Source organism: Muntiacus reevesi, chromosome 22 (genome assembly GCF_963930625.1).
Source record: "Muntiacus reevesi chromosome 22, mMunRee1.1, whole genome shotgun sequence".
Lineage (NCBI taxonomy): Eukaryota > Metazoa > Chordata > Mammalia > Artiodactyla > Cervidae > Muntiacus > Muntiacus reevesi.
In genome coordinates this window covers 44757860-44777724 of record NC_089270.1, presented here as the reverse complement: position 1 = coordinate 44777724, position 19865 = coordinate 44757860, and the positions used below count along the sequence as shown (strand labels likewise).

The window sequence follows — 19865 nt, the reverse complement described above, 5'->3', positions numbered from 1 at the left end:
ACATAGCATATGATCTAGAATGTAAAGGAGAAAACCTTACAAAATCATAAACCCTTCAAGCACACAATTTGACAGTGCAGAGAGAGGAGCCTGGACTACCGTCTACGGGGTCGCAGAGAGTCAGACACAACTGAGTGCACACACACACAGAGGGTCTTAAAACATTCATTACAGTGGCACAGACGTGCTCGTGAATAACCAAGTATTACTCAGTGGTTTTCTGTTGTTGTTTTTTGTTTTAAATACTTATTTACTTGGCTGCCTTGGGTCTTAGTTGTGGTATGTGGGATCTAGTTCCCTGAGGAGGGATCGAATCTGGGCCACCTGCATTGGGAGCTCGGAGCCTTAACCACTGGACCACCAGGGAAGTTCCTACAGTGTTATTTTGGTGAGGGAGATCTAAACACATTTTGTTTCATTTGCTGTTTCTTAAAATAGGATCTATTTTTCAGTAGATATATAAGCAAATATATTAAAAGTATTTTATAACAGATAATAACATCAACATAATTTCTTCTTTTATTTGGTATTAACTAGGTATGTTATCATAAGTAAAAAAGAGTTTGGGGTTCACCAATCAACAGCTTTCCTGGATGCATTTCAACCTTTTCTATAGTTTTAGTCCATATAATCATGTCCTTTTTTTTTAACTTTGATTTTTAATTCTTCTGGGTTCCTTGTATCTCCTCATATTAATGTCTCTTAGAATCCAGTGGTGCACTGCTATTTTGAATTAAAATATACTTTGAACTCATAGTGAATTTTGCCTTTTAAATAAAGGAAGTATAACAATCTGACTTCAATTTTGTTTTGTGCTGTGTTTATTTTCCTTGTTTCTGAGTGCAGTGCTACTTTTAACAATGAAAGTTTTAAAGCAGTAAAAAGACTACAATTGTATAAAATTAATTATGATACACTAATCTGAAAGATACTACATAGCGCAAAACCATTTACACTAGAGAGTAGCCTGTTACTATGCATGCCTAATTAGGATCCCCCTAAACTCTGGTGAATTAGATCACAAATGGGCATTTGCTTTAAGAATAACTAATTCCTGGGCTGTGGGATGGCCAGGGCTACCCAACCAGGACAACATCAACTAATTCAATCTGATCCTCTTTCCTGAGGTATCTGAGAAAGAAACAACAGATGGTAACAAGAAGGCTGAAACAAAAGCCAAGATATAGTAAAGTTATGAGTAAGTAGAGGTTAAAACAAATTAAAAAAAAAAAAAAAGAATAGGCTGAAGCCAACAGTAAGCAGAAACTGTTAAGATAAAAGGAAAAAAAGGTCTGCCAGTTCGTGGCAACAGCAGAAGCTGGAACTGAAAGGTAAGTTGCTGTGACAGACCACCAGACCAAAGGACACATGCTGCTGAGAAAAATGACACAATAACTTCATCACCAGAGCTGCACTCAATTATCCAAAACAATAATATTCCAGTCTCCTTGAAGTCTGGCTATACAATCGCAAAGTTTCCTGTCTTCTTTAGTCTCCATGCACTCTTACAAAAAATCTGCACAATGAAAGGACCCCTGAGTGTTTCTGTTCTTGGAATCTAATAGAGCCTAATACTTCAGACTATGTAAGAATCTGTAATAACATTGGCAAATGTTCCCAATATATTAAATAAAGAATGCAGAATACAAAGTACATTATAAGTATGGTCTCAATTTTTTAACAAACATATTTACATAAAAACAGGAAAAGTTTATCAAAATAGTGATTAACCTTAGGCAATAAGGTTAATAAGGGTGGTATTTCACTTTCACAATTTCATATTCTCCAAAACTTCAATAATTACATATATGTACTTTAAACCAAATGTTTTATTAGGAACAAATTCATCAAAATAGTAAATGACCGTTTCCTCTTGGTGATAATAGATGATTTACTTTCTGCTTCACTGGGAAATACTACTTTTCAATTTTTAAAAATCTTTATGCTTTTCATTAGAATTAGAAAAAGTATTAAACCTGAAAAAAAGTAGATAAAGGAGGTTTTTTTTTACCTTGCCTAAGGGAATATACACGCAACTGACATGTTTAGATTTCAAGATAATCCTACTAGTTTAAAGTGTATTTCAGAGCATACTTTAAGGATTTTTAACATATATTTAAATATATGTTAAATAAATTGTAAAGAATTTGAAAATTAAATAGAAAAAAAAATTCCTAACTCTACAACAATAGAATCTCTGAATCTGAGAGCTAAAAGGGCCACAACCATCATTTGGTCCAAATATTTAATTTTACAAATGAAGAAACTGATGCATAGAATGCAAATAACTTGGGTATCATAACTAATTAACATGTAAGATCTAGGCTAGAGCCTTATTCTCCTGAAGCCAAGCCTGGGTAATTTCTACTACTGATCAATGCCTCTAATAACTTTCATTGTAAGCAAAGAAAACGTTTATCTCCTTGAACTAGAAACTCTAAATTGAGAAAACATTTGAGAACTGGATGGGAAAAAACTTTTTCCATCAAACAGAAATTATAAAATTAAAAACAACATATGGGACTTCCCTGGTGGTCCAGTGGCTAAGACTCTACGCTCCCAATATAAGGGGCCTGAGGTTCAATATCTGGTCAGGGAACTAGATCCCACATGTTGCAACTAAGAGTTTGCATGCTCCAACTATAAGATTCCACATGCTGCAACTAAAGATCCCACAAGCTACAACACCCAGAGCAGCCAAATAAATATTTTAAAAATAAATTTTAAAATGCTGATAAACCACAAGAATGCATTAAAAAATAATACACAATAAATATTAACATTCTCATATGGATCTAGGGGGAAAAATCTGATTTTGAGCTTTTCACATTTGTATCTAAAATCCCCAAACATATAAGATTTTCCTATAAGTATTTCTGTTGATGAATTATATAGAGAACACTTGAGTTTGCTGCTCTGGTTCAATAAAAGCAATTAAGCAAACAAGACTCTGGAGCCAGACTGCCTGGACTGAAATCTCGACTGCCTTTTCCAGATGTGTCACTTTGAGCAAGTTAGTTACTTTTTCTGAGCCTCAGTTTCCCTATTTATACACCAAGGATAATAACAACCTCTAACTCATTAAATGAGTTCACATACATAAACCACCAACAATGCATTGCATAAACTCCATATGTTTAACTGCTTTTATATTTACAAAACAATGCAAATGTATGCTATATTTTTATTACGGTTATCACCCTTCTAATAAAGTTGACAATATTATCATTTAATGTCCACTATAGATAATGATGGGGGCTTCCCTGGTGTCTCAGAAGGTAAAGCATCTGCCTGCAACGTGGGAAATCTGGGTTCAATCCCTGGGTCGAGAAGATCCCCTGGAGAAGGAAACAGCAACCCACTCCAGTATTTTCACCTGGAAAATTCCACGGATGGAGGCTACAGATGGTAGGCTACAGTCCATGGGGTCACAAAGAGTCAGACATAACTAAGCAACTTCACTTTCACTTTTTACAGATAATGATAAACTAGAGAATGTCCAGATCACAATGATGTCACAAACACCCTCTTCAAACAGCTTAGCAAATAAAACAGCCAATGATAAAACTAACTAATGTTAACTGTCAAAGATACTCCAACTTTGGGCCAACCTCTTCAAGGTCAGGGGTAATGTGAGGAAACAGGGTACACAGAGAGCTGCTGGGTTCAGGAAGCCCACCAGGCTTCTCTGTCCAAGGAGCTCTCCAGGCAAGAACACTGGAGTGGGTAGTCATTCCCTTCTCTAGGCGTCTTCCCAACCCAAGGAGTGAATCCTGGTCTCCCGCACTGCAGGCAGATTCTTTACCTTCTGAGCCACCAGAGAAGCCCCTCAGGAAAGCTGGGAAAAATCAAACAGTTGGAGCTAATATGGGCAAGCATGAGGCCAGGAATCCATGCAGGTAAGACAAAGGTTGAAAGGCACAAAGAAGTTACTGTGATGAAAATATAAGAGCAACACAATGGAGAAACAGAATGCCTGAATTCTAACCTTGGTTCAGACATAACTAGATATATTATCTCAAGAAAGCAAATTTTCTAGGTTTACTTGCCTCACATAAAACAACCTGTTCTCCGGGTCGCTTATGCCCAAAGGTCAAATGCAATTTCAAAGTTTTTAAGGAAGAAAAAATAGCAAGGTTTTCTGGATTCACATTTTATAGGTAGAACTACCACCACCAAAAAATGGAAGAAAGTTTTAAAACTTTATTCCTGTCAACAAAGTTTGAGAGTTTTCCTCTTTGCTAAAGTCTGTACTCTACCAAGTGTGGCTCATTTCACATTCTGACACTATGAAAAAAGAGAAGCACAGAGTAAGGGGAAGTAGATGAATTTTAAGTAGAAAGGAGAATAGGACTAAGATAATTGTGAAAGATGTGAAGAAGGTGAAGGAGCTAGCCATTTGGGTATCTGGGGCAGAGGGATATTCCAGAAAGTGGAACCACACAGTGCAAAGCCCTAAGCCAGAAGTGTGCCTAGAATAATTCAGGGAATAGAAAGGAGGCATAATGATGGGCCACATCAGGTAGGGTCTTACAGGTCATTAAAAGGAACTTTAATTCTGAAGATGGGGAGTTCTGACAGAAAAGAGACATGATCTGATTTGTGTTTTAAAAGAATCACTGTGGCAGATGTTCCAAAAAGACTGTAAAGGTTGAGAAGCAAAGGTGGGAGCAGGATGAAGAAAAGTATGAAATACAAGGCAGAAGAGAGACATTGACAACTCACACCAGCAGTACAGAAATGGCAAAAAGTGGTTAGATTTTGGATATTTTTTTTCCATTTATTTTTATTCATTGGCGGCTAATTACTTTACAATATTGTAGTGGTTTTTGCCATACATTGACATGAATTAGCCATGGATATTTTTAAGACAGAGTCAAGAGATTTACTTCTTGACAGATTAGATGCAGTAAAAGAAAAATAGGGACATCAAGGATGTGTCAAAGACTTTTTTTACTCTAAGCAAACAGGATACCAGGTATACCATACACTGAGAAGGAGAAGGCTGCACTTGAAAGCTGACCCAGGGGGAAAAATACAAATTCAGTTTTGGATATTTTGGACTCTGAGACACTCAACCCATATAAATCTATAGACTCAAAAGAATGTTATCTTCTTGTCAATATGATAACACATATGAACATCAGTTCAGTTCAGTTCAGTGGCTCAGTCGTGTCTGACTCTTTGTGACCCCATGGACTGCAGCACAACAGACTTCCCTGTCCATCACCAACTCCCGGAGCTTACTCAAACTCATGTTCATTGAGTCTGTGATGCCATCCAACCATCTCATCCTCTGTTGTCCCCTTCTTCTCCCATCTTTAATCTTTCCCAGCATCAGGGTCTTTCTCAATGAGTCAGTTCTTTGCATCAGGTGGTCAGAGTATTAGACTTTCAGCTTCAGCATCAGTTCTTCCAATGAATATTCAGGACTGATTTCCTTTAGGATGGACTGGTTGGATCTCCTTGAAGTCCAAGGGACTCTCAAGAGTCTTCTCCAACACCACAGTTCAAAAGCATCAATGCTTCAGCCCTCAGCTTCCTTTATAGTCCAACTCTCACATTTTCACTCTCCTGTTTCACTTTCATCAAGAGGCTCTTTAGTTCTTCTTTGCTTTCTGCCATAAGGGTGGTATCACCTGAATATATGAGGTTATTGGTATTTCTCCCAGCAATCTTGATTCCCATTTGTGCTTCATCCAGTCCAGCATTTCTCATGATGTACTCTGCATATAAGTTAAATAAGCAGGGTGACAATATAGAGCCTTGACATACTCCTTTCCCAATTTGGAACCAGTCTGTTGTTCCATGTCTAGTTCTAACTGTTGCTTCTTGACCTGCATACAGATTTCTCAGGAGGCAGGTCAGGTGGTCTGGTATTCCCATCTCTTGAAGAATTTTCCACCATTTGTTGTGGTCCACACAGTCAAAGGCTTTGGCATAGTCAATAAAGCAGAAGTAGATGTTTTTCTGGAACTCTTGCTTTTTTGATGATCCAACGAATGTTGGCAATTTGATCTCTGGTTCCTCTGCCTTTTCTAAATCCAGCTTGAACATCTGGAAGTTCACAGTTCACATACTGTTGAAGCCTGGCTTGGAGAATTTTGAACATTATTTGCTAGCGTGTTGAGATATAAACCAGAAATTTCAGATTCAACCTGAACACATAAGTTATACAAATGGCAAGTGAAGACAGCACTTATTTTCTAATGCTGAACTCTGAGCTCAATGGAGTCAACTTTTTAGCTATTTTGGGAGATAAAGTCATAATCAAAGGAGAAATTAATAGATTTTAATACATAAAAATCATGCTTAAAATCATCTGGCTGCCTTAATACACATCTAAATATCAATGTGGCTCATGGAAGGATAGAACTGAAAGTGCACCCAGAAGATACAGAACCCCTGGAGTTAGAGACATAAATATATGAGTCTCAGAATATAAGTCTAAAAATTGCAACTGTGTGACAAAATTCTATACATTTGAGTTCAACCAGCTCTGTGAAAGTATAATCTCATTCATAAACTAGTGAAATCAAAAATTTACTTAAATCATGTACTACAATCACTCATCACTATACCTCATCACCATACAGTTTTATAATATTCTAGTATTAGAATTTTACTAATTTTCAACTATTAAGATTATATTTTCAACAGACAATTACATATGTTGTTAAGCAGTGAAAGTTTTGTAAAATATATATAGTAATTAAAATATATATAGTAATTAAACTTCATGGTATTACTTCTGATAATATAGGGATTCAACTAATCTAACTCAACTACTTTACATTATCTCTATCAGACTAAGGAAGAAAGATTTTATAGATCTAATCTGTATACAGTCTAGAGTATGCTTCATAATTTATATAACATGATGAGCAACACAATGATGATAAACTATGTCCATTTAAGAAGCAATATACAGTTGAACTGGTTTGGAGCACAGACTACCAAAATATCAACTTCAAGTAACATTTACAATTTTTTAAAAAAACTAATTAATTGGAATATAATTGCTTTACAATGTTGTATTAGTTTCCGCTATATAATAATATGAATCAGCTATATGCATACATATATTCCCTCCCTCATGAACGTCCCTCCCACTTCCAACATCTATAATTGGATAGTTTAGAAAGGGCAGAGAAAGAAGGCTGGATACATAGCAACTCCTTCACTGGACTAATCAAGGACTCCACTGTAATTACTTACAATGCATGATGAAAGAGAATAAAACCAGTTACTCTTGTAGGAAGCAAACATACAGACAGACAGATGAGGCAGACAGAGACACAGACATATATATTCACTTCTTATCAAAAAACAAAAGTAAGTTAAAACAATAGTCCAACCAACTCTACGCTAAGTAAACTTCACTTACTACATGTAGAATGGAAAAGAGCATCAAGAAGAAGAAAATCATTTCTCCTGATCTTTGAGGAAATTTCAGTCCTTATGTAGACAATTCAGCTTTAAGAGTAAAAATGTAAGAAGCAGTCTTTTCCTCAAATCTAATGAACAGATCACTGTCAAACACCACACATCTTGTAGCTAAAGGGTGCAAAGGTCTCACTTCAAAATCTATGACCTTGTGGGAAAGCCACGATCTTGTGGAGGAGCTACTGTTCTCTTGTCATACTTAGCTGCCCTGTGGCAGCAGAACAGGAAATGCAGGTATGTCATCATGACAGTCTCAAGTCAATAGAAAGCGCAGCCACCGATCTTTGACCTCACCCTCCACAAAGCCAAAACAAAGACCAAAAGAAAACAAATAACACAACTGGGAAATGAGATGGCAAAAGTGACCAAGAAAATGTTCTGCCGTATCTCATAGAAAAGTTGCTAAATTTGATGGCTTACAGCCAGAATTGTAATTCCTCCTTTATGTAAAGTCCATCACCCTAAATCAGGCCACTAATATCTCATCTTTACTGTTCCAACAGCTCCTAACTACTCTCCCCAGTTTCACTCTAATCTCTCTAACAATCCTTCTTGGTCCCTGAACTTGCCAACCTCATTTCAAGGAACTATCTCCTTTGCTTCCTAAGTTCTAGCCACAATACAGTAGTAGCATCCTTTCAGTTCCTCAGGCAAGCCAAACTTATTTTGCTGTTCTCCAGACCTGCAGGGCTCTTCACAGGACTCTTTCACCCTTCCTAAATGTCACCTTCTCAGAGGGGTTCTCTATATCACATTATTTTCTGCCACAGAAGCTAATGTCTCCTTCGCAGTAACTTTCTTAGACATAATTTATCTGTTAGCTTTAAGCTCCAGAAAGGCAGAGGAACTAAGTATGTTTCATTCGTAACTGTAAACTCAGAGCCTCACATAATACTGGGCATAAAATTTAATAAGTACTTGTTAAATTACTTGTCAGGAAACCTCAACAAGACAGTTGATAATGAAGGATTAATTGAAAAATACTCTGAGGAGGTTAAGAATCTCAAAACCCAAGTATTAAAATTCAAGCATCTAAATCCAGCACTCAGAACCAACTTCTCTTACTTTATACATTGGTCTTTTAAAGTTGGTTTTCTCATTTCTAACCTACAGCTGATCAATTAGAAAGAAAAGAAGAACATAAACAGAAAGCAAAAGCTCTCATATGCAAAATTCAAAAGAAAGTGCCATTTAGAAAAGATCCTCAAACTTTTAAAATACCTCAAAAGCCTCTAAGGACATCACTATGTACCAATCTGTCAATATTTTCTTTTCATTAAAAGTTTCCTCTACTCAATCAAATAATTCTGATAGGATCTTAAAGCAGGAGAGCATATTTCAGACTGATTTTCAAGACAATGATAAAGATTAATCAAAAAATACATATGCAAGGATAAATATAAAAATATATGGCAATAATTTGCCAAATGTCTATTATGGGTTCAGGTAATATCCATCCTAAAAGAGATCAGTCCTGGGTGCTCATTGGAAGGACTGATGTTGAAGCTGAAACTCCAATACTTTGGCCACCTGATGCAAAGAGCTGACTCATTGGAAAAGACCCTGATGCTGGGAAGATTGAGGGCAGGAGGAGAAGGGGATGACAGAGGATGAGATGGCTGGATGGCATCACTGACTCGATGGACATGGGTTTGGGTGGACTCTGGGAGTCGGTGATGGACTGGGAGGACTGGTGTGCTGCCAGGTTCATGGGGTCACAAAGAGTCGGACACGACTGAGCGAATGAACTGAACTGAATCAGATAAGTTATTTCTGTCACACCTAATCCCTGAGACTGATATCCCTTTTGCAGATGAGAAAACAAAAGTTAAGAAAGGTTAATGGCTACAGTTTGGAAGTTTCTGAGAACTGAAATCAATCTGCTTGACATCAGAGACCACTCTTTCCACAGAACCATCTCTTGCTTTCCAAACATGTCTAAGAATCAACCAAGCTCCTATCAAAAATAAAGATTCCTAGACTCTTCCCTTAAAGATTCTAACTGGGGATGTCTGAAATGTGTATTTTTTAAAATGTCCTTAGTGATTCTGATAATCAGACAAGTGATTCTAATAATCAGGCAAGTTTAAGAAATACTGTACTGAGATTAAGTTAGACTGCATGAACATGGAAACATTGGTATAATACATCTGATTTTACAAATAGATTCTGAAACAAATTGTGAAAAGTCACCAACAAATCTTACACAGAAGACATCAGAGTAAGGATACTTAAAAGCATCTGTTGCTGTTATATTTTAAAGTTTAATTTCATTGAGAATAATATCTTAAGTAGCTTTATAGTAGATTAAAAAGCTAAGCCACAGATACTAAAAAGACTTAAAAGATTTCATTCTGAACTTTCCTGGTGGTGCAATGGATAAGAAACTGCCTGCCAATGCAGGGGACACGGGTTCAATCCCTATCTGGGAAGATTCCACGTGCCACGGAGCAATGAAGCCCGAGCACCACAACGACTGAGCTCTAGACACCATGCTCTGCAGCCAAGTGTAGCCCCTGCTCACAACTAGAGAAAGCCAGCCCAGGGCAACAAAGACCCAGCACAAAAAATAAAGTAAAATTACTAAAAACAGAAAAAAAGATTCCCTTTTGAGTATACAGTTGATCTAATATCCTAGGCATTTAACCTGTTAGGAATATAAACTCAAGTTGGGATTCAAGAGCAGCTCTCAAAAATATTATTCTTTAGAATAATGTTATTTAGAATAATAAGACCTTTTCATTACCATCATAAATAATCTCTTATCATTTACTTTCCACCATTTAGTTCCTGTATTCCACTTAGCTAAACACATAACATTTTAAGTACTAGATAATTTCACATCTGTTGGCAGGCAGAAATCCCACACTGAACTGTTTGGACTAGAATATCATGTGGATTTCAAATTTCTTAAACTTGCCTGATTATTAGAATCACTTGTCTGATTATCAGAATCACTAAGGACATTTTAAAAAATACACATTTCAGACATCCCCAGTTAGTAAAATTTTGATCAAGACCACCCCCAAGAAAAAGAAATGCAAAAAGGCAAAATGGTTGTCTGAGGAGGCCTTACAAATGGCTGAGAAAAAAAGAGAAGCCACAGGCAAAGGGGAAAAAGAAATATATACCCACTTGAATGCAGAGTTCCAAAGAATAGCAAGGAGAAATAAGAAAGCCTTCCTCAGTGATCAATGCAAAGAAATAGAGGAAAACAATAGAATAGGAAAGACTAGAAATCTCTTCAAAAAAATTAAGAGATACCAGGTGAACATTTCATGCAAAGATGGGCACAATAAAGGACAGAAATGGTATGAACCTAACAGAAGCAGAAGATATTAAGAGGTGGCAAGAATGCACAGAAAATCTATACAAAAAAGATCTTCATGACCCAGATAACCAAGATGGTGTGATCACTCACCTAGAGCCAGACATCTTAGAATGCGAAGTCAAATGGGCCATAGGAAATATCACTACAAAGTTAGTGGAGGTGATGGAATTCCAGTTGATCTATTTCAAATCCTAAAAGATAATGCTGTGAAAGTGCTGCACTGTATATGCCAGGAAATTTGGAAAACTCAGCAGTGGCCACAGGCCTGGAAAAGGTTAGTTTTCATTCCAATCCCAAAGAAAGGCAAAGTCAAAGAATGTTCAAACTACCACACAGTTGCACTCATCTCTCACACTAGTAAAGTAATGCTCAAAATTCTTCAAGCCAGGCTTCAACAGTACATGAACGGTAAACTTCCAGATATTCAAGCTGGATTTAGAAAAGGCAGAGGAACCAGAGATCAAATTGCCAACATTTGCTGGATCATCAAAAAAGCGAGAGTTCCAAAAAACACCTACTTCTGCTTTATTGACTATGCCAAAGCCTTTGACTGTGTGGACCACAACAAACGGTGGAAAATTCTTCAAGAGATGGGAATACCAGACCACCTGACCTGCCTCCTGAGAAATCTGTATGCAGGTCAAGAAGCAACAGTTAGAACTAGACATGGAACAACAGACTGGTTCCAAATTGGGAAAGGAGTACGTCAAGGCTCTATATTGTCACCCTGCTTATTTAACTTATATGCAGAGTACATCATGAGAAATGCTGGACTGGATGAAGCACAAGCGGGAATCAAGATTGCTGGGAGAAATACCAATAACCTCATATATTCAGGTGATACCACCCTTATGGCAGAAAGCAAAGAAGAACTAAAGAGCCTCTTGATGAAAGTGAAACAGGAGAGTGAAAATGTTGGCTTAAAGCTCAACATTCAGAAAACTAAGATCATGGCGTCTAGTCCCATCACTTCATGGCAGATAGATGGGGAAACAATGGAGACAGTGACAGACTTTATCTTTTTGGGCTCCAAAATCACTGCAGATGATGAGTGCAGTCATTAAATTAAAAGACGTTTGCTCCTTGGAAGAAAAGCTATGACCAACCTAGACAGCATATTAAAAACCAGAGAGATTACTTTGCCAACAAAGGTCCATCTAGTCAAAGTTATGGGTTTTCCAATAGTCATAGATAGATGTCAGAGTTGGACTATAAAGAAAGCTGAGTGCTGAAGAATTGATGCTTTTGAACTGTGGTGTTGGAGAAGACTCTTGAGAGTCCCTTGGACTGCAAAGAGATCCAACCAGTCCATCCTAAAGGAAATCAGTCCTGAATATTCATTGGAAGGACTGATGCTGAAGCTGAAACTCTAATACTCTGGCCACCTGATGCAAAGAACTGACACATTGGAAAAGACCCTGATGCTAGGAAAAATTGAAGGCAGGAGGAGAAGGGGACAAGAGAGGATGAGATGGTTGGATAGCATCACAGACTCAATGGACATGATTTTGAGTAAGGTCTGGCAGTCGGTGATGGACAGGGAAGTCTGGCGTGCTGCAGTCATGGGGTCGCAAACAGTCGGACACGAATGAGCAACTGAACTGATCATGTGAATTTCAAATTACAGTAAAATTTTGAAACAAGCTTACTACCATATTTCTCATCTCTTCAAGAAAGTTTACTCACTGAGAAGTTTTAGCACTTGGTCCAGTTAAGATATTGAGCACTTTTTTCTTTACAGTGTCAGAAATATGCTCAATGCTATGTTCTAAATCAAAGTAATTTCCTCTCAAATTATAAGGAGCAAGAAAAATCTCTGGGAAAATAATATCTACTTTAAAGAGACAATATTCTCAATCACCAAATTTGCTTTTTAGAAAAAGACAACAAGGGAATTTCCTGGAGGTCCAGTGGTTAGGACTCTGTGCTTTCACTGCCAGGGTTCAATCTTTGGCCAGGAAACTAAGATCCTGAAATGCAGCCAAAAATAAAAAAATAAAGTAAAAAATGATAACCCATTTATCTTATGAATGTGATTATAAGAGTTCTATTGCAAAATAGTTTGCCTTCACTCAGAGGTACAAAAAAAAAAAGAAGAAAACAGTTATTCTTTTGACAAGTTTTACAAGATCCAAAGATGTATGGAATTACCTCATTTATTTACAGAACATTTCAGAACCCATCATATTCCAGACAGGGCTTCCTTGATAGCTCAGGGGGTAAAGAATCCATCTGCAATGCAGGAGACCCCAGATCAATTCCTGGGTCGGAAAGATCCACTGGAGAAGGGATAGGCTACCCACTCCAGTATTCTTGGGCTTCCCCTGTGGCTCAGCTGGAAACGAATCCACCTGTAATGCGGGAGATCTGGGTTCTATCCCTGGGTTGGGAAGATTCCCCTGGAGAAGAGAAAGGCTACCCACTCCAGTATTCTGGCCTGGAGAAGTCCATGGACTGTATAGTCCATAGGGTAGCAAAGAGTCAGACACAACTGAGTAACTTTCACTTCACTTCACTATTCCAGACACCGTATTAAGTAGTGGAAAAATAAAAACCAGTAAGCATAATTCCTGCCTTCAAAGGACTATCCAGCTTTGTGGAGGAATATCAAGAAGAACTTTAAAAGTCTCCAAACAAAAAGTTTAATCTTTAAAAATGGAATATTTATGCTGAGTGGAGGTAAGGAGGTTAGAGTTACAAAAGTTTACAAAATTATTTAACTTATTAAATCTGTTACTTGAGCAAATCATATTCAGGTCTCCTGTTGCTTACCACAGCATGCAGTAGGAATCTTGGTCCACTACATTTCAAGACAGAATTTTTTTTAACTCTACCATCTGAAAGGTCAATATATACTGAGGTGTTCTGTGATGTCTGCTATGCAAAAGTCCTATTGTATTCCAAAGTGTTCGCATATTTTTTCAAGTCACATTTCTAAATCTTTCAATTTTCCACAGCTTACCTGAAATGAATGATAAACAGAGTGATGTCTCACAGCTATCGATAAAAACTGGTAAAGGATGCAGAATTTTTGTGGACATGGTAGAAAGATTATACCTCAGAGGAAAGTACCCGAAGACACAGTAATTTAGTGAAATTAGAAGAGAATAACATTAGAAACAAACCTAGAAATAAGCTGGTTCTACGACAAGGCTTATATTAGAAGTCAAAAATTATACATTTCCTAGGGAGGCTCCAAGTTTGATTTTTATATGGGAGGGCATGAAATGAGACAGGAATTGATAATGTCAGTTATGATGACAGATTAGACATGAAATACTGGCCTAAAACCTAGTTTTAAATTCTAATTTTTATATTAAACACACTGCTATCATCACTGTGAAAAATCAAACTCTTCAACAAATGATAGTTACAAAAATTTATTCTACGGGGAAGAGAATGTCATAATTTTAAAAAATATTAACCAATTTTGCCAATTAACTCCTAATAAATTAATCACCTTTCCTTCATCTTCATTACATAATAAACTGAGAAGTACACACACACACACAGAAAAATCTTTTAACTGAAGTGTGAGCTCAAGTCTTTTAAATTACATGTACATAAAAATTATGCAATAACAGGAACTTATCATTTCCCTCTCTTCCTTCAAATACCACTTTTCCTCAAAATACTATTTTGTATAAGATTTCTTCCTAATGGAGCTGCCACCTTGTTCCATATTGCTACATGCAAATCCAAAAACGAAGGAAATTATTACACTCATTTAGAAAAATATCAAGAGAGAATACTGATCTTAATGGAAGTACACAGTTTAAGCCTGACCTGTGGTCAATATGAAAATACTAGAAACTACACTAAAGCAAACTTCATTTAGGCAAAATCTGATTATGTATCCCCAAAATCTGATTATGCCACAAAACTAACCAAGCCCTGCCTGTGTAGTAGAAAATGAAAGATAACTTACTTTCTCACATCACTATAATGACATGTCGCATTATGTCATACGAGAATATAGTGATTTATAAAATAACAGTAATATTATAATATGATGTATGATACCATAGAGGGGAAAAGAGTAGAAATAATCAATCAGAAAGGTCTACTCGAAAGTGGAATCTGTGAAAAACACACATGAATGGATCTATACAGTTTCAGATTGATGTGGATTACAGATGATTCTATACATTACACTACATTCACTTCCAAACCGGTAAGGGAAAACAGCTCTGAGCAGCTTCTTAATTTATAAAATAAAGGAGAAGCAGATAGGGCAGCTGCAGTGATAAGCTTAACCAGTAGTCTTTTAACTATTTTAATGGCTCTTCCCATTTATACTTGCAGGCAGGAAAAACTGAACATGCTCAACAGTTACAGCAACCCACAAACACCAATTTCAAAAATCATTATAGGTATTAACTGGCTCCTACTGGCATAGAATGCCTGTGAATGATACAAAAAGTTTTGTACTACTATTAACCGTACTTATCTATGTCACCACAAAACAGGATTAGGTCTTCAGCAGAAGATTCTTATTAATTCTCCTTGAAATATTTCACACAATTTACCCTCATACAAATTGTCCAGAAATGGAAAAATAAGACTAAAGTGAATCACTATTATGTTTGAGAATGGCAGTTGGATTTCTTAGTACTGTGCTTTATACCTATGTTTCTCAAAGAGGAACACTCTATGGGTGGATGATTAATAAAGGCTATATTTATTGAGCACAGTACCACACAATGTGATGAATTCTTTGCATGGACTGTCTCAATTAATCCTTAATTTTAACAATAAGGGACTACAACTAACCCCATCTTAAATGAAGAGTCATAGATAAATAATTTACCCAAGAAGTGGCAAAGGGTAGATTTGAACCCAGAGCCTAGAACCAAAGTAACAGGAAAGAAAGTGAAGTTGTTGAGAGAGAGCACAGAAAAACTAACTTCTATGTAGAAAGGCATACTGTTTATTGGGGGCATTTAGTTTCCCTTAATACTCTGGAATAGTAGTTTTTAATCCTGGGTACCTACTTGAGTCACTTGTGGAACTTTTTAAACTAGGACCTCACTCAGATACTTGGCTTTCACTGGGGCAATGACAAAAACTCCCCAAGTGGTTCTAATGGGCAATTAAGATTGGGAACCACTAATAATTCTCTCCTACTCTGTTAACCTCTGTAAGTAGCCAACTAAAATCAAATTTACTAATCACCTATTCGGTTCTGAGCTCTCTGACTTCTCCATCATGCCCAACAATGTACTTAGCTTTTCTTTTACTCAAACAGAAGAAACATTATAACTATAGCTGCACCTTTTAAAATAAAATTTTCCCAGCTTTTCTTTGATATGAGGAATTCAAGGAAATTAAGGTGGACAGATACCATGACGAAGTTTGAAAACCAATCTTTAAGCACTCCTTAGGTTTAAAAGAATGTATTAAGTATTAAGGTTCAAATAGTCAAACAAAACAAATGGCAGGCTCTGAGATATAAACATTTCTGTGATATATGTTAAAAAGATTTAATATCCCATAGTATTTGGCTATATGTCTGAATTATGCTAGTGATGACACTTAAAATACTAAGTAACTGTTAGTACAGTGATAAGTTTTATTGTCTTCTCATGGCACTGTGACAGAGATAATGCAGTGTTTTTATACTAAGTCACCAGAATATAAACTAACAGGTACTGAAGAAATCAAAGCATTACATAAGCACACCGAAACAACAATATGGCTGGTCATACCATGTTTTGAGACATGCAAGGATTTTGCTGACTGTCTTATATGAGAAGTCCTACTGTTTCACTAAAAGTTATTCACTGCACATTCCACTCACCCTAAGCCAAAAATAAAATATAAAGTGTTCCAGGCAATTTCAAACTTACTGGTCCTTTGTATTTTACTAAAAAGGTGAAGTGGAGAGATGTCTGACAAGCATGAAGTTTGACCTAGGATTTGAACAGAGCTCTAAAAGGAAAAGGGATAAATTCTTCAACTTGTACAAAACTCTGAACTTCTCAAACATTACAAAACTTCCTGCTTCCGGACAGCTCATTATTTGGTTCAAGTCTTCACATTCCTTTATTAGTCACGACCTTTCAGAAAGTGCTCCTTCCTTATTGTTTGAATAATATCAGACTTTTAAAATGTTGCCAACTGAACTTACAGGAACCCTTATCAAATGAAGAAGCCATCCCAGAGTTCGTGCCCCAGGGAAGGACTTAGATTACAGAGAACCCTGAGTAACCTGAGCAGTGTGTGCCCATCACGTCGATTTTAAATTATGTGTAAACATACATCATTCTGCATCTTAAATACATATGTTCATCCATACATTTTTCTTATCATATACAATTACAGGAACTTGCATTACTTCCGCAGAAACTTACTCGGCAAGAAACTGGGAAGACTTGTGGGTATGAGTGAAACAGACACGACGACAGGGAACCACTGATTACTGATCGTCGCCAGGGTCTCACCCGGCCCAGGTCCGGTCTCTGAGCCCTATGTCACTAAGCTCAAAGGCACAAACGAGCAAAGAGAACCACAGGGTAAATGGGTGAGAAAACTGTGGGAGGCACCTGAGAAATACGTGTATTTCCACCCCGAAGCTGAAGGGGTGGCCGGAAGAGCAGACCCTAGAGAATAACCTTCCTGCTGGGATCCGTCAGAGCGCCCAGGCCCGTGGGGCCTGCTAACAGGAGTGTGGGGGGGACGCAGGGCAGCGTTTGTCCCCACTCCGGAGACAGAAACAAATGAAAATAAAGCAAGTTCTCACTTCCTGGTCGCCTACTCTTCCCGAAGGCCTCAGACACTCGACGGACACCGGGGAGAGAAGGCCCCCGCGGAGTAAGAGGCCCACCCCAGCCCTGCACCTCCCGTCCTCGCCCTCGCCCTCCACCGGGCCTTACACGGTGACGTGACCGGAGCCGCGGACCACCACCGGGTCCGGCGAGTACTTGAGCAGCTGCTCTTCCAGGGCCCGCTCCTCGTCCTCCTCCTCCTCATAGATCTCGTCGAAATCCGCCATCCTGAGACTCCGAGACCCCCAGCCCGAAGGGGCCTGTCCAGAGGCTGAGGCCGAGATACGGGCTGGCGAGGAGGCGAAGGCTGAGGGGAGTCGCTGCCGCGGGCTCCGAGGCCGCGGAGTTCGTTCTGTGCAGTCTCAGCTTCGGCTACAGAGGAGATGGGGTCCTGGCCGTCGGCAGCGCCGCCGCCATTACCGTCAGCAATAACAACAACACAATGTCAACATCCGCCCAAGGGCCGACACCTCCACCAGCACTGCCGCGACCGCCGCAGCAGCAACTCAGGCAACCACAGCAACAGCCAGAGCCTCCCGCAGCGGGAGCACCCGGCTACGACATCGCGAGACTTCCCGGGAGTGCAGGCGGGCGGGTGAGCGGGCGTGTGGGCGCGAGAGCGCGCGGGCTGGCGAGCGGGAGCGCGCACGTGAGGCCTCGCGCGCTTCCCCAGTCGCTTTCCTCCCCTTGCACCCGCGGTCTATTCCTGGAGCGCGCTCCCGCCGGCGCGGCCCCGCCCTCCTGGAGAAGAGTCGCTGACGCTTAAGGAGAATGTCTCTGGAAACTTGGTGGCTTTGACCCCGACCCAAAGAACAGGGTTCTGAGTGTCCAGTGGGGCACTTGGTTCCCCAGAGTAACCTCTAACCAAAACAACTAAAAATAAAAGCCCTAGTTTGAAGTAGAGAATTTATTGTGCTTGTGATTGCCGGTTTATCCAACAGTCGAATCTCACTTTTCGTCAGGTTTTTTAGTCTGTGATGAGAACCAGAGCCTGTACTTTTCCAATTTGAGGAACCCAACAGACACAGCGCAAATATGTTTGCCCACTGTAATACAGGATTTTTCAAAATATGTCCAAATTCAAACATCTTGTCCCATCGTCCCCTTAAATATAGTCCAATAGATGAGGCCAGTGCGCTGATACATTTTTTTTTCTTACGAGAAAGCTCATTGTAGTCAGGCCATGACACAAAATTAACAAACTCTGGATTCCAGATGAGAAGATGCAATTGCCTCCCTCAACTTCTTCACCAGCCATAACCTCATTTCTCCTTTAAGAACTTAGGGAATCCCTTTCCCTTCCTTCCAGCTCCTCCCAGGAAAAGAAAGGTGAAGGGAGGAGAGAGGAGGCAGAATTTAGTGGATTCTTCTCAGCTGCCTAGATCGTCACTAAAGGCCCAAGGTTCACTCTGGGTACTTGGTTGTATTCATAGTCAAGAACCTGCCCAGGCAAACAAATCATTCAGGGGCAGGAGTGGGCTCCTGAGAGAGTCCAGGATAAGGATACTGACAGCAGGAAAGGATAGTCACACCCGACCTGGTGCTGGTCAGAATATTCTCCCAAGTACAGTGTTCACTTCCTACCAGTTTAGATGATTCGTTGTTGAGTTGATAAAGTGCAAAGGTGGGCAATCAGGGCAAGTGAGACATGCCAAAGAACCTCCTACTAGTAATGGTTGAAAAAAAATGAACACAGTTAGCCAAGACAAGATGAAAGAAAAACATAGTAGATGGAATCAGACTTGCTATGTGTCTCTGCTGAGGACATTTATTCGTTCAACAGATATGTACTGAGCACCAACCATGTGGCAGGCACGGTGCGGGGTGTGTGTGACGAGGTATAGTTTCTGCCTTCTAGTAGCTCATTTATCACTAAGGCAAGCAATCATAACCCTGCTGAGTGCTCCCAGAGGAGTACAGAGAGGGTGGTAAGAAAGAACAGAGGAGGGAGCTTGGTTTGGTGATTAACTCCCTGCCTGACTTCCTGGCTTTGAATTCAGCTCTGTCACTTACAGTGTGACCCTGGACCAGTCTTAACTTCTCCGCTCCTCATGTGTAAAATGAGGATAATAATAGTACTACCCCACTGGGCTCTCTGCAGATTAACAAAGTCACTACATGTGAAATGCTTTGAAGAAAGCCTTGCACATAGTAAACATTGGGTGGCAAGAGGGTATCTCTATGGTCCCATCCAAGTAGTCAGCTCTCTGAGGATCAGCTCAGTTTTTTTGCATTATGTAATGCTTTACTGTTTATGAAGCACATATATCACTTAGCATTCCCCCAAAACTGTGTGAGGTAACCAAGGTTGTAACTTACTC

The 19865-nt window shown here is 38.9% G+C and overlaps 1 protein-coding gene across 1 annotated transcript in view; it reads right to left on the bottom strand.

The window, feature by feature from the left end:
* Positions 1–18148, bottom strand: part of CHIC2 (cysteine rich hydrophobic domain 2) — a 53996-nt gene extending 35848 nt beyond the window's left edge. Inside the window, exon 1 of the mRNA XM_065914296.1 lies at positions 17653–18148. Coding sequence (XP_065770368.1) covers positions 17653–17771 — 119 coding nt within the window. The 5' untranslated portion in view covers positions 17772–18148. The remainder of the gene's footprint in view (positions 1–17652) is intronic.
* Positions 18149–19865: the final 1717 nt, after the last annotated feature.